General features: G+C 39.4%; 1 protein-coding gene across 12 annotated transcripts in view; it reads right to left on the bottom strand.

The window, feature by feature from the left end:
* TRAPPC8 (trafficking protein particle complex subunit 8) overlaps positions 1-16084 on the bottom strand; it is a 52508-nt gene that overhangs the window by 23836 nt on the left and 12588 nt on the right. For 6 of the 12 annotated variants that reach the window (XM_077933072.1, XM_077933073.1, XM_077933074.1 and 3 more), the window contains 7 exons: positions 12498-12587; positions 11454-11628; positions 9695-9848; positions 8400-8490; positions 5439-5695; positions 2188-2303; positions 743-893 (listed from right to left, as the gene is read on the bottom strand). In XM_077933072.1, the coding sequence (XP_077789198.1) occupies positions 743-893; positions 2188-2303; positions 5439-5695; positions 8400-8490; positions 9695-9848; positions 11454-11628; positions 12498-12587 (1034 nt within the window). The remainder of the gene's footprint in view (positions 1-742; positions 894-2187; positions 2304-5438; positions 5696-8399; positions 8491-9694; positions 9849-11453; positions 11629-12497; positions 12588-16084) is intronic. The other 6 variants (XM_077933076.1, XM_077933075.1, XM_028737086.2 and 3 more) reach the window with 1 other exon arrangement.

Genomic DNA, 16084 nt, shown 5'->3' with positions numbered 1-16084 from the left:
TCGCTGTGAGAAGCCAAGTTACAGGGAACCAGGCAGAGGGCCTTCTCAGTAGGGCCATGTGGAACGCCCTCCCACCAGATGTCAAAGAGAAAAACAACTACAGTGGTACCTCAGGTTACAGACGCTTCAGGTTACAGACTCCGCTAACCCAGAAATAGTACCTCAGGTTAAGAGCTTTGCTTCAGATAAGAACAGAAACTGCGCGGCGGCAGCAGCGGGAGGCCCCATTAGCTAAAGTGGTGCTTCAGGTTAAGAACAGTTTCAGGTTAAGAACGTACCTCCAGAACGAATTAAGTTCTTAACCTGAGGTACCACTGTACCAGACTTTTGGAAGACATCTGAAGGCAGCCCTGTTTAGGGAAGTTTTTAATGTTTAATAGACTACTGTTTTTTAATATTTTGTTGGAAGCTGCCCAGAGTGGCTGGGGAAACCCAGCCAGATGGGCAGGGTATAAATTTATTGTTGTTGTTGTTGTTGTTGTTGTTGTTGTTGTTGTTGTTGTTGGCCCCACATTGGGCAAAAGATTGCTTCATGTGCAAGGGTTTGGACTATATGACCCTTCTGGTCTCTTCCAACTCTACAGTTCTATGATTCTATGACAGATGATATGCAACATGACCAAAGGTGGGTAAATGCCAACCCTACAAATCACCCACATACCCACCCAACCTGTTTGAATTAGAAACATAGAAACATAGGAATTGTATACCGTTCCAAAACAATCAATATTAATGAACTAACCAGTGCTCCTGCTGCATAAAGCATTGCTTGATCATTTAAAAAGTCTTTCTTTGCTGTATGGTAGCAATTGTATGCCAGTTCATAATGTTGCACCAAGAAACACAGATCTGCCATTTTCCTGATCTGAAGCTCTGGCGCTTCTGGAGGATACCTAAAAACGTAAGACATTATGAAAAACAAAATTTGAGGGAAACAGAACATACCGCATTCTTAATAACACAAGACTTAAACCAAGGTACAGATACTCCAACATTGTGCTTCCCCGAATTACCAACCTCTGAATGCTCAAAAGGGCACTAAAGTGACCACAATCCCTGGTTAGTATCTAACAGCTGTTTCCAAACACATGGAATGGATGGATTCCATGGATGCAGATGAATTCATCCCATGAACAAAATGAGAGACTCCATGGAAGAAGTCCTCCAGTGACAGGAAGCTCCTTCCAATCACAGAGCAAAAACTTTGGACCCAACTCAGTGATCAAAGGCAAATTGCGTAATTTTTGTAAAGTGTTAAACATCACCTCTAATTTCAACGGTAATCTGAAGGACTGAGTTTTTACAGGCATGCTCAAAAATACGATACAGATTTCCAATGTGGATAAAATAGCAGGATTCTTGTCAACTTTTTTTTAAAAGTTGCAATAGTTGTACAAGTTAAAAAATGAATAGTTGTTAAATCAGCAGTCCCAGGGCATGTAGATGAACCACACCTACTTATTAAAATGCAGAAGTGTTATGCTTTATATCTAGAAGACATGCAATGGAGGTAGTTAAGAACACGTATTTAACTGGTGTTACTAGTGTTAATCAATACCTTTTAAGACAATCTTCACACAACCATCACCACTAAAAACAAAAATTATAAGCCTATAGTGGATGCAAGTTTTTAATCTTTGAACAAAGTAGGATACAAACTTAATTGCCTGATGCGAAGGATCATATCTCAGTTTAATAAGCCAAGATGTGCACAGGCCTTCTGTCAATGCATGTAGCCCCTTTCTTCTTAGATGTGCTGCATCTAAATATGGAATTTTTGATTAAGCATAGTTACATCCAAACTTGGAAATTGTTGTCACCAGCTTCTAAAGAAGCCAGGATCTTAAACTACAGTTCGAAGCACGTCTAATACCCTGATTTATTCCAAGCCAGTAATCATAGTTTGTTGGTTCAGATATAATGAGAAACTATGGTTAACTGAAGACTTCCTAGTTTAATCTCAGTGTAAAGTTTATTCTCTGGTTTAATCTCAGAGGGACATGGTTCTGTGTGCTAACAGAAGGTCTATACGCATTTGAGCTTACTAAGAAGAGATATTATTGTCTGAATACAACCAATGTGTGAATCAATGACAAAAGAAATCACAAGGAACATGTGGAAATCAGCAAGCCAAAACCTAATCGAAATCAAGTACTTGACATTTTTATGGCGAGTAGATCTACTCACAACAAGCCAGAAGTGCTTTTTAGCTCATTTACACTTTTCTCTGGAACTTTGCTGCCACTAAACCATTTTTTGGTTGCAGAAAATAGTGAGCGACTCAGGCCTTTCCTGGATATCAACTGAAAAATAAAATGAGAATCTTATAGTATCACAGAATTGCAACATAGTTTATTATTTTATGAGCAAATAATGTTACAAAGATTTTTAAACCAATTTAAAGACTGCTTCTCTTGCAAAATCAAGAATTGAAATGTTCAAGTACACTTCTGATGTAGTCTTCAGAAAACAGCTTTTAATGTTTGTGTGTTGGTATGGGCACAATCTCTAAGTTCAATTAAAAGATCAGGAGAATGGTAACTATCACACAGTCCTTTCCCTCTCACATGCAAATTCATCCCACTATTCCCCAGACAGCCTTAAATATTACATCTGCACCACCCTTCAGCATGGTTAACAAAGCCAGTGTGGTGTAGTGGTTAGATCTCAGCAATGAGTGTCAGTTAGTCTCTTAGCCTAACCTACCTCAGAGGGTTGTTGTGAGGATAAAATGGAGAGAAAGAGAATCATATAGGCCACACTGAGCTCCTTGGAGGAAAGGTGGGGTATAAAAGTGATGACTAAATAATAGAGTCAGGTTTACCAATGTAAGTATGACCAGAAATTATGGAGTGAGGGGCTGGATTAGCACTCACCATGCTTGAAGCTAGTGCTGATGTAACCCTTCAACATGCTTCAGTCATTCAGGGGAATGGTGGAGAGAACTGGCACTGGAAATGGGAGGGACTGGGTGAAGGGAGCCGTAAATCTACATGAGGCTCTTCTGATCAGGGTCAAGAGACCAGGAAATGTTACATTTCATAGCTACTGCTAAGGAAACGAAACTCTTTAGAATAAGCTTTGAATGTCATGCTCTACTCTATGGTTAAGGGTAAGTCTGCAAATGTGAACACAACTCTGAACCCATTTTGCACATGCACTGCAATAAAGCTTTAGTGAAACAACCAAGTGTTATTTTTTAAACAGAGATCTGAGCTGAATCAAAGGTTGTTGTTTTTTAGAAGTCAACACACATTTTCCCTAGTAGGAAATAAACACACAAACATTTTTTATTTATGTGGGTCTTACCTGTCCTCCAAAGGAACAAGATGGTGATTTTTCCTTTGAATGTGGTAAGATTTATGAAAAATTTCCTTTGAATATAAAATATTGAAAAGGATAGCTCTAATAAGGCTGTGTTTGCCATTTTTAAGGCACTTGCACTGCGACTGTTTCATGGTCCTAGTGCTAGAAGCCATTCATGGGCAATTGTAAAGAGAAAGCAGGTTTTGTAGAGTCAGGCCCTATATTATGAAGTTTTTAAATGTTATGAAAAGCTGCAAGCTATGTTCAGAGCTGTATAGATCACCCCCAAAAATGAAGTGTTGCACTTTTTAATACTGAAGCAGGCCTTCATCTAAATATAGCTTTCTTCCTAGAGACAAGCTAAGATGATCAGAAGTTATCAATGTCTGTAGCACAGTGATGGAAAACCTCCAGCCCGGGCAAAATTTGGCCTGCCAAGCCTTTCCATTTGCCCTGTAAGTCCAGTTTCCAAAAACAAAGCCTACCGCCCCACAACTCATATCATATGTGATGCCATGTGCAAGGTAAAGATGCAGAAAAGTATTACAGTGGTACCTTGGTTGTCCTACTTAATCCGTTTTGGGACTCCGTTCGACTCCCGGAACCATTCAAAAACCAAGGTAAACTGATTGGCTGCAGGAGCTTCCTGCAATCAATTGGAAACCGCAGAAGCCAAGTCGGATGTTCAGTTTCCAAAGAACGTTCGAAAACCGGAACACTTACTTCGGGGTTTTCGGCTCTCAGGAGCCAAAACATACAAGTACCAAGGCGTTCGAGAACTAAGGTATGACTGTGTATGGTTCAGATGGGCACACCCAAACCTTGTAGAAAGCAGGCCTGAACTTCCCACTCATCAACCAATACTTAGGCTCTAGCTAACCACACCCAGACAGGCCAACCTTGACAGGTAAGCAGGACCACCCTCCCTCCCACCCATCAATCACATGGCATCATTACGAAATCAGAGGATTACAAGTGGGTGAGATCACCCATCTGTCAAAGTTAGATCCTGGGTTACGGGAAGATAAAGATCCAGCCTGTCCAGACAAAAAAGGTTCCCCGCCTATGCTGTAGCAAAACACAGGAATTTTTCATCAGACAAGGCGTACTGTGCAGTAATGCTACAAAAATCCCTCTTACTACAGAAAAAAATTAAGACGAATTCACAAATTTAAAAACCTACCAGCGGGATCACTACCAACTACCTCAAACTGTCTTAATGGAAGAAACTAGCAACAACCAGATTAGGAAACAGGCTGAAGTAGACGTGTCCCAAGGAGCAGTGTCATTTGTAAACCCCAACCCTCATTACTAATTTAGCAATAAAGTTCTGGGATCTGTCTAAACAGGACAGATTTCTGCTGCTGCAGTAGCAGCAGCGGCACTAATTCCTTTTTTTTAAAGTAACCCCAAATGGTACCATGGAGAAAGCCTTCCACAAACGGCAAGCCACCGCAGAAAATGCTGTTTCTCGTGTTGTCACACACACCCTGGACCCCTTGGGGAGGGGGCACACCAAGAAGGGTGTCAATATTATTATTGCAGGGTCTGGGTCAGTTCATATGGGGAGAGGTGGTAGTATTTAGCTTCAAGGCTCAGCCTCTGTGTCTCAAGATGGTGATTTTAGAGTATCTGACCACCTCAGTCTTCCTGATTCCTTGATGCATGTGAAAAAAAATTATCCAAAAGTAGTTCTAAGCCTGACACAGGTCCCCTGAGATGGGAGAAGGAAAAGCAAATGATTCACATTCTGTCAGATGGGTTTGGGTTCCTACAAAAAATAACTCAGGGCGACAGATGATCCCATCTGGAGGCCAAAAGCAAAAATGACAAATGATGGTAAGATCAGAAGCGCCACCCAGAGCCACCAGACCAATAGGAGTAACACAAGGCTTTTCTGAAGAAAAGGCTCAGTCTTTTTTCCAGACAGCCTGACTGGAACTGAGGCAAGGAGGGAGGGAGTATCAGGAGGGCATTAACTCCAGAAAACAGGCAGACCACTTTGTTGTAAGCAAACATAGACGTTGACTACATGTCTGTTACATCTACTATAGATAAAACAGATTAAAGTGCATATCTTCCTGAGTTTATTTATCAGCTAGGCAAAAAGGCTTAGAGGGTGAATGACTTACCTGGTCATTAAGTTGCCTGATTGTTTTCTCTATATGTGGCAAAAGCCCTCTAAAGGTAAATTCCTGTATGAACTGTCGAATTCGATCATGATCTGTGAGTGTCAAACAGGTGCCATGAGGTGTCCATGTATTTGACTTCTTCGATTCATGCATGGATGAATTTGGTTTCACATAATCAGTGCCATCAAAACAACCACTCTCACTAGTGTGATCCAATTGAAGTGGATGACTCTTAAAATTATTTGATAAACCATCTACTGAAAAACAAAATATGTAAACAATTACCCATTTAAATAAGCTCTGATACTAGGGATTGGAATTTTAGCAAGTGATTATGAGTTAACTGATATCCCACCTTTCTAAAATGTACTGAAAGTTACTATAATTCAGAGTGGTCAATCCTCTGTATACAACATATTTTACAGCTACTATTACTCCATTCCAAATTAGATTAGTTGTATTTTAATCAAATGATTATACCAATATGCAAAATAAAATATAAGTGTATGTTAGATTTTCCCAGTCTACATGGATACTATTTAATGACATTTTGCAATGGTTATGCCAAATTATAGTGCATAATATGAAAGTTTGCAAACAAATAATGTACCAACTTACAAGAGGAAAACAATAGAAAATGAAAAGGTATATCTAGGTAGCCACTACCTCTCATTGGACTAGCCTCCCTAGCCATTGGCCAACCTAATATGATTCACAGGAAGTCAGAGCTGTCATGACCTCAACATGAAGGAAACATGCAAATTCTATACATGGCATCTGAAGGTAACATGGAGATTCCAAGTAAGGGATAAAGTATAAACTTAGAATTCTGACAACTTGGAATTACAACTGGAAAGAGACTAAAGCCAGCTCTCAGCTGGGAGCCAGTGAAATGTCTCTGAGGGAAGCACCAAATCAAATATTAACTAATAAACAAATGTGGTTTTTAAACCCATATATATGCAATATCAAACAACTAGAGAGACCCAAGACCAAACTCAGCCAACAATTGCCAACATTATTATAGTCTCCAGAACAGGCATAGGCAAACTCGGCCCTCCAGATATTTTGAGACTACAATTCCCATCATCCCTGACCACTGGTCCAGTTAGCTAGGGATGATGGGAATTCTGGTCCCAAAACATCTGGAGGGCCGAGTTTGCCTATGCCTGCTCCAGAAGTACCACCACTATTTAGGTAGGGCAGTCACATTCCTACTCTCTTCCCCACATTCCTACTCACATGTTCTTAAGCTCCCCTCCTCTCCAAGAAAACCAGAAATCTGAAATGGCACCATCTGCAAAGAACCCTATGGTGATACCAAAGATATATAAACTAGGAACTGTATAACAACATTAAAGGTAAAAGATAGGTAAAGGTAAATGACCCCTGGATGGTTAAGTCCAGTCAAAGGTGACTATGGCGTGTGGCGCTCATCTCACTTTTCAGGCTGAGGGAGTCAGTGTTTGTCCATACAGCAGACAGCTTTCCAGGTCATACGGCCAGCAGGACTAAACTGCTACTGGTGCACAGAGGACCGTGACAAGTGCCAGAGCACATGGAAACACTGTTTACCTTCCTGCCACAGCAGTACCTATTTATCTACTCACACTTGTATGCTTTCGAACTGATAGGTTGGCAGGAGCTGGAACAGAGAAAAGGGAGCTCACCCCGTCATGCAGATTCAAGCTGCCGACCTTCCGATTGGCAAGCCCAAGAGGCTCAGTGGTTTAGACCACAGCGCCACCTGCGTACCATAACAGCATGAAAGCATGGTTTGCCCTACAAAATAACTGAAGCAAACAAGTGTCATGTATTTGGTATTTATTATTTATTATGTGTTAATGAAACACATTTAGCAAAAGAGTATATTTAAGGGGGTGTGGTAAATTGTGAGATCTACAGTACCTGAGGTAACTATAAAATCTCAGGACATTCACTAATTCTATTTAGCTTAATTTTAATATGCATGCATTTCTGAACTTCCTTTGCATTTTTGTAATGCAACACAACAATATTTGCTTGTTTGCTCCACCTCTGCAATACATTCTTATGAGCTGGCTATGTTTCAACTAGGAGAGGTCTACAAATAAACTTCCCATGTGCCTAGTGAACACAGCTTAGAAAGACAGGGGCTTATCTCTACAAATACAGTGAGCTTCAGAAACACTTCAAAAGGAGCTAGACTTTTACCAATGATTGTAGTCTTTTACTGTTTGCTTAACAACTACAACAAGCTTTTATTTTATTTTTTAACGGCACCTGACTTGTAAGGGGGAAACTCTTGGTGGAAGGCTAGGGTCATACTAGCTGATCTGATCAGATCACTTTCAGGGGATGGGGAAAGTCACCAATCAGCTTCACTGTAATGGAGTTTGTAGGAAGAGCAAGATACTACTTGAATCATCACTGATACTGCAGCAAATACTTTTCAGCTAATCCTGAAGGAACAAGCATCCCTACATAAGCACTTGATACTTTTATGAAAACTCAAAACCACTTCATATATGTTCTTAATAAGCCTTAGAATAATTATGCAAATTTTGCTAGTATTGTTTCAAAAGGGGACTGAGACAATGAGTTAGTAGTTTGTAGGCGGCCATCAAAAGAGCTCATAGGAGAACTGAGATTTGAGGTGGGGATTTGCAGCTCTTATCCAGTGCTTTTTTTCTTAAAAAATGTTTAGGGATATGCTCATTTTCCTACTAATATTGAAATACTACCCCTCAATGAGGCCAAACTTAGATTCAGAAAATGTTTAGGGGCATGCATGCCCCTGCATCCCCCAAGGAAAAAACACTGCTCATATTACACAATTTTGATGGCAGTTACCTTATTATACCATGATGAAATAAGGGCACATTCTGGCATGATTAAAATGGGACCTGCAGTTGCAGTATTCTGATAAACCACTGGTTTATTTTTATTTTTTAAACTAAGTTGTTATAAAAAGAAATATACCTTTGGAATCATTACCTAACCCATCCAGTGGTATAAAGTGATCAGAATTCTTATTTGAAATTACTGTATATGGGCCATCTTCATAGGGTTCCTGTCAGGATAAAACATACAAAAAACAGTTTCAACTTTCTGAAAATGTAACATATTTTACACTTCTATAAATCACTAATTTATTTCCAACAGAATGTTGCTTGGATACTACTGCAGAGTATGCCTTGCACTCTCTAAGTTAAGCTGCAGTCTTCAGAGGCAGAAGGGGACATTGAATCTTCATCACCGGTGATGAGGCAAACTGCTAGTTTAGTCAGCTTATGTATGTTGAAAGGGGAAGTGCCTTTCACTTTTCCACTCACCTCAGGCAGCAAAGTGTCCTGGGCTAGCTGTGTTGGAAGGTAGCAGCCAGAAATCAATCATATTATAAAATAATGCCAAGAAAGAAGAAAAGAAGCTGAAACTTTAAACTTCAACTGGTATGTGGATTTGCTTTCTCAATCAGACATTTAAAAACTGCGACAAAATACCGTATTTTTCGCTCTATAACACGCACCCGACCATAACACGCACATAGTTTTTAGAGGAGGAAAACAAGAAAAAAAATATTCTAAACGAAACAGTGGATGTATGATTTTTGTGGTTCATGCTGTGGCCACAGACATGTGATCTGAATGTGAGTTTGGGGTAGCCCAATGCAAAAATCCTGAGGATCCATGTGGATCCGTGCTTTGTAACCATGTTTTAAGTGGGGAGGGAAGGAAAAGCACTCAAGGGACAAGGAACACGCGTGGGGTGGGTGGAGAAGGATGCTGTTAATAATGCAGAAGAGGGGTATAAGAGGAGAAGCAAGCAGGCTCTGCTTCTCTCCCTCCTCCCCGGCTTGCTGAAAAACTTTGCTTTAAAGGAGCCAACCGGACAGGAGCCACTTACACTCGTGTAAGCGGCTCCTCTCCTCTCCCGCTTTGCTCCTTTAAAGCAAGCAGGCTCTCTGTCCCTCTCTCCTCCCTACTCAGCGGCTCTTCTCCCGCTTTGCTGTTTCAAAGCGAGCCACGGAGGAGGGAAGGAAGGGGAACCATGGATCCTCTGCTCACGACTGCAGCAGATTCCCCCCGCCATCTGTAGGCATTCGCTCCATGACACGCACAGACATTTCCTCTTACTTTCTAGGAGGAAAAAAGTGAGTGTTATGGTGCAAAAAATACGGTAATTTATTAAAAGAAATAAACAGACTCACATACAGCAAAAGGAGTGAAGAGAACCTTCAGTATAGTACAGAAAAAGTTTTAAGTAAAAAAATATACCTGGGTTTGGATAGTGTTTTTCTGAAGATACTGGCTCCAGGGATCAGGAATCTGTTCGTCTGCTCCTCGATTAGACCCACGAGAATTTATCTTAAGTAAATAGCACCCCTGAGTCCCATACCTCTGTTTCATTTCTTCATAAATTGAATCAGCCCTAAAAATTGTAAAATATTGCAGAATATTTTCAAACATCATCCTTCTTGACGGGTAATGCAACTTCACCTTTATTCCTGGCATGTTCACGTAGCCATTACCCTGCCCATCTGGGCAGCTTCCAGCATGAATAAAAACATCAAAAGAGGACAGATTTTGAAAACAAAAGAAGAGGGCAGATGAACATTTAAGAAGAGGCAAACATGGTACTGATAGAAGATTTTGGGAATGTAGTGCATAAAGAACAAGGGTTGTTTATGCTAGCTCCACTGTGCATGTTTACCTTAGATCTAACCCATGGGTAGGCAAACTAAGGTCTGCGAGCTGGATCAGGCCCAACGGCCTTCTGGATCCGGCCTGCGGACGGTCCGGGAATCGCTGCGTGGATCGCCAGCATGCACATTCTTTCCCTCTCCTTCACATGGCGGCAGCAGCGGCACCTCCCTCCCTCCTCCTGGCTTCTCCCCACCCTGCCTAGAGGAAGGGGGCTGGGCTTTGTTGGTGCCGGCAGTAGTAGCACTCAAGCAGCAGCCGTTTTAAGCAGCCCCTCTCCAGAGCCCTTTCGCATGCCGTTCATCATCCCTCCACCGCCGCCAGCCCCTGCTGCTTGCAAGACACAGGTAAGCAGCCACTGGGGCTCATTGTGCTCTTGCATTATTATTATTTTCAAAATATAGTCCGGCCCCCCACAAGGTCTGAGGGACAGTGGACCGGCCCCCTGCTGAAAAAGTTTGCTGACCCCTGATCTAACCCATTATGTTCAAGCCAATTCTAATGTGAAATATCTGTAGGAGTCAGCTTCCATGTAGCATCCATGTAATATGTCTGCAGTGCCAGGACAGCAATAAACAGCATAAAATTGTGTTGGCACATGCCATTTTGTAAATCGCCCCACCCTGAGCACTTATTTTTTTTAAGACAGAACAGAGTTCTTTCCTAAGGTTACTCTTGTAAAGTCAGGTTAAGAGTAGCAACACATTTGCAAAAAAACTCTTTCACCAGTTTATGTTTTATATTGTTACGGGCTAATTCTGGTCCTAGTGACTAACTGCAGACAACCATTTGAAAAGTCCAATTTCCTATTTAAAAAATGCACACATCCCAGTTGTACACAATGGTAGCAGAAGGTACTAAATAACAAACTTTTAGAGTGTTTTGCAATATCAAGCACTTGCATTTCTCCTGACTGCTTCATGGAAGAGGTCATGAATTTTTCTGAAAAAGCACCATTTTATTCTAAAGGAAAAAACATGTATGACTTAGAACACAAAACCCTAAAAGAATTTCCTTAACATGAGCCAGAGGAATCACACTTTATCTAGGAATCCTCCATGACCAAAATATCTGATTTAACCTACTTACTTTAAAAGAATACAGCTCTCTCTTTTGGGTTATTTATAGCGGCATAGTCCTACATGATTTATGCTTGTTACAGCAAGTTATATTAGACACATAGTTTTTGTACACCAGAAAGAATTACACCTGTATGTTCAAGAACTGAGAACAATGGAATTATCTTAAACTATGTAGACATTAGCAAGTTTTAAATCGGCATTTCAGAAATCTTATAAAGTGTCAGAGAAGCCACTTAGACAATCCTACTCACCTTTGTTCCTCTCCCAAACTCACATCATGCAACAACACATAGTATTTGAGGGTGTTTGGAATGAACCATTTTGGATAAGAGTATTCATTACTATGTTGAATCTGATGCTGCTCTTGTGAAAGCTTTAAAAACTGTTCCACAGGTTCAGGTTCACTAGATGACACCACGAGCATACCTTAGTTGACATTAAGGATGAACCACAAGTTCACAAGTTAACCAAGAACTAGTTAATGCTTGGGTATTGTTCCAGTAACAACTTCAGTGCTTCTTTTAAATCTATGCCTAAATTACATCTAAAGAAAAGCTACAAGTAAGTCACTTGTGAATAATAATAATAATAATAATAATAATAATAATAATAATCCATCTTTAGCAAGACAGGTGGCAGCTAACTGAAGATAAAATACTGTCTAAAAATAATATTGTACAAATGATGGGCTCGTTGCAGTCTGTTTGCTATGCTACCATTAGCTAAATGACTGCAAGATTATTCTTTGATAAAGTATTAAAAGCTGGTCTGTACCCAAGAATCCTCACCCAGCTACAATCCTCATATTGCAAGCAGTGATTAAACCAGGAAGCCTCCAATTATGTTTATCAGCATCGGAACAAGCCAGGATATTACAAAAGTTCAAACCAAGAATTAATATCCTGGCTTGTTCCAAAGCTGAAAACCACAGTTTACCATTTCAGATGAAATGTGAAACCATAGTTAATTAAGGGCTTCCTGGTGTAATTGTGGCTCGTTCAAAGGGAGGTGCAAAGGGGTTCTGTACAAGCAAGAACACATAAAAACCGAGTAATTTAAGGTTCTGAATAATGCAGGTTTTTGCTGCAATTATTAGCAATTCAGTATCAAACAATTCAAACACAAACAAAATGACCTTAAGCACCATATACTCCCAATTAATTCCGATAAAGATTTTGGAAACAGAATTGCTTTGTTGCAGTTTCCCACTTTTTTAACAAGCTTCTTTACTAGCAGATGTAGGACAGAAGCATCTTATATACAACATACATTTATCTTTCTGTTCCAAAGGATACAGGCTACATAATGGTTTAGGAATTCATGGTCTGATGGTGGCATAGACTGAAGAAAGCTCTCTCGATAAGCCTCAAACCATGGAGTGGTAGCTGAAATAAATTAAAAAGATATCACAGAAACATTTAAAATGAAGAGACAAGCTACTCTGCCATTAAAAAAAAAAGTAGACAACTTAACTGCCAGCAGGAGAGGTCTTGGAAAAAGTTATCAAGCTTAACAGCAGTAGTAATTAGTTATTGAGCACTTCTGCAGTATGATTTGGACAAAGATTAGAAGAAACTATTTTCACGATTGCAATTCATAAGGAAAGGGAAGCTAATGAAGATTTCATTCATATGGTTCACAATATATCCCACGGCATACTGCAACATCAGAAAGATTTCGCCCCTCTGCTACAACTACAGCTTATCAGTAGTATGGTTTTGGGAATTTTTCATTTATTTGAACGAAAACAGAATTCACGCTAAAAAAACAAACACAATTTTGGAGTGTCCTGGTTTTTACTTTTTGAAATATAGCAACCCTATCTGTAAGTTACTCAGAAGTCAGCTCCACTGAGTTCAATGAGATGTAGTCTGATGTCTGTAGTCTTAAGAGTGTGTATACATAATTTTTATTCAGTTTTCAAATAAACAGAAACAACTAAGACTAAGCAAGACATTGTAACATACAAAGGAGTTGAGGAAATGGCTGGGGAGAAAAAAGGGGAGGAGAGAATTAGGGAGGAGAGGTGACAGCAGGGCCCCAATACAAGATTCACTGATTTTTTAAAACTACAGAATAACAAAATGTAAAATGGATTGGTGAATTGCATTACAATGCAAGTGTATATATGATTGCAGCCTACATTTTGTTAAAATTCTAAAATCAGTTATATCATTTTTTGCAATTCAAAATTACAAGTAAGCTCCACTTAAGAAACCTGATCTAATGCTGAGGTTATTCAGAGAACAATCAAAATATATTAAACAAGAAGCAATATAGCTAGCATACATTGATCTAACACTGGCAAAGGGAACCTCCAGGCTGCAGAACTCATTAGGCCCGCAAGGCTGTTTTCCCCAGGTGCTAGGTATGGGTCTAGCAGGGTCACAACTTGTCATGTATATTCAAAGTTACTAAAATCACACGCTCATCATAATGAAACTGGTTATAGGTATAGTATAATTCTAAATTTGAAAAACATAGAACAGGAATTTGTTTTGTTGTCATGGTTGTGGTTAGATGAACACCTTTCAGGATTTGTTACCACCACAAGTATAGTAACCAAGACTACTATTCCCTTCTAGTAAACCCAGTGTATAGATTTCATCTTTTTTTCTTTTTTTAAGACTGTAAATGCATTGTTTTCTTAGAAATACCATTATAAGCTCACAGGCACTTCACATTCAAGTAAAGGCCCAATTCATTTGTTAAAGCATAACCCAGTATTTTAAGATTTTAATTCTGGAACGTAAACACCACTTTTGTACCATTCAGCATAACCATCATCACTTTTTATATCCAAGACACAAAATATCAGAAAAAGAAGTCCTCCTATGACTTTCAAAAGCAATATTGTTAATCACTAAAGCATCATACTGCTCCTCATTCGAGAAAAGGTATTGTAGCGGTTTCTAATCTCAAAATTTGAATACGGTATATTTTACTTACGTATTTATATACCACTTAATCATCCATAACTTATAAGCAGTTTATGTAGAATAAAGAATGCCCGTTAAAATATTGATCAAAGTAAGTTAAAAGCAAGTTTTTGTGTCCTTTTATTTGTTTTTCTGTTATATCGCATCGTCAACACATACTATGTTACAGTCATACATAAAAATAAATAAATACCATGGATATAGGTCATAAACATATGATAGTAATAATAACATAGCTATATTTTTCCAAGATTCTTTAAATCACATATATCTTGAGTTAAACTTCCCTTCCACTCTTTCCATGGTTTCCTATCTACTATCCTTTTAACTGTGTTTTATTACTCTACTAAATTATTTTCATTAGTTTACACCAGGCATGCCCAAAGTCCTTTCAGGGGCCTAATCCAGCCCAGTGTAAGTATTGAGATCGTTTGGAACAGAAATAACATTTTTGGGAGGATATTCATTTTTATCACTGAGATTCTCACTATTAAAGATAAATGCATTCTGCCCCATATATCTAGGTCTTTTTTCATTTCTTTCCAAGTCTTCATATAATTGGCCTCGTAAATATTATGATTATTTGCCATTAACCACACTCCTAAATACTTCACTTTTTTCTCTATTTTCCAGCTGGTAATTCCCTCTAATTTCCTTTTAGAGCGATAATCCATGTTCTTAACTAACATTTTGGTTTTACCTTTGTTTATTTTAAAGTCCGCCAATTTTCCAAATTCATTTATCTCTTTTACTAACTCTACTACTCTTTCTAAGGATTGTTCCAAAGTTAAGACTATACTGTCTACGTTTTGTTTTAGAGTTTTGTCTGCCCACTCTTACTCTACTAATTTTATCATCATTTCTTATATTTTGCAATAAAAATTCTAGGGTAAGAATACATAATAGCGGGGAGAGCGGACATCCCTGTCTTGTTCCTTTCATGATATTGCATTTTTCTGAAATAATATTATTTACTATAATATTTGTCCTTTGTTCCTTATATAAAGCATTGATACTTCTTAAGAAAGCATCACCTGGTTCCATTTTTTTAGTATTTATTTCATAAATACCCAGGAAATACTATCCAACACTTTTTGTACATCAAGGAAGATCAGGACAGCCTGTTTTTCACTATGCATGTCTAGGTAAAAGGTAAGTTAAAAGCAAGTTAACCTTGAAGTGTCATATTTGGTAGCTACTGGTTCTAATTGGGAGCTCTGATTGGGAGTGTCCAAGTGGAACCAATTCCAGTGGACATGCATTTGGTGCCAAATTTAAAAGGTGCTAAATACAAGCCCAAGGGACACGGGTGGTGCTGTGGTCGAAACCACTGGGCCTAGGGCTTGCTGATCAGAAGGTCGACAGTTCAAAACCTCACGACGGGGTGAACTCCTGTTGCTCAGTCCCAGCTCCTGCCAACCTAGCAGTTCGAAAGCACACCAAAAAGTGCAAGTAGACAAATAGGTACCGCTCCAGCGGGAAGGTAAATGGCATTTCCGTGTGCTGCTCTGGTTTCGCCAGAAGTGGCCTAGTCATGCTGACCACATGACCCGGAAAAGCTGTCTGCGGACAAACATCGGCTCCCTCGGCCAGTAAAGCGAGATGAGAGCCACAACCCCAGAGTCATTCGCAACTGAACTTAACTATCAGGGTTCCTTTACCTTTACCTAAATACAAGCCCCACTTGTCAAGGAACAATTGGAAGCACAGTTTAAAGCTCCCAATTGTTCCTTTGCAGTTGCATCTTTACCTGGCCCAGCATAGAGAAAAATACCTCATAGGCCAAATTACGACCTCTGCTAAAGGGAGTTTCCCCACTGTGAATTATCCAATACATTTCCAAGATATGTCTCCCAAAGAGATTTCAACAAAGGGGAGAGAGAGAACTGAAGACCTAATAGCAAGAAATATAAAAAAAGAGAAAAATCCTCTGCACATTCTGG

This window comes from Podarcis muralis, chromosome 8 (assembly GCF_964188315.1).
Source record: "Podarcis muralis chromosome 8, rPodMur119.hap1.1, whole genome shotgun sequence".
NCBI lineage: Eukaryota > Metazoa > Chordata > Lepidosauria > Squamata > Lacertidae > Podarcis > Podarcis muralis.
This window is presented reverse-complemented; position numbering and strand designations above follow the sequence as displayed.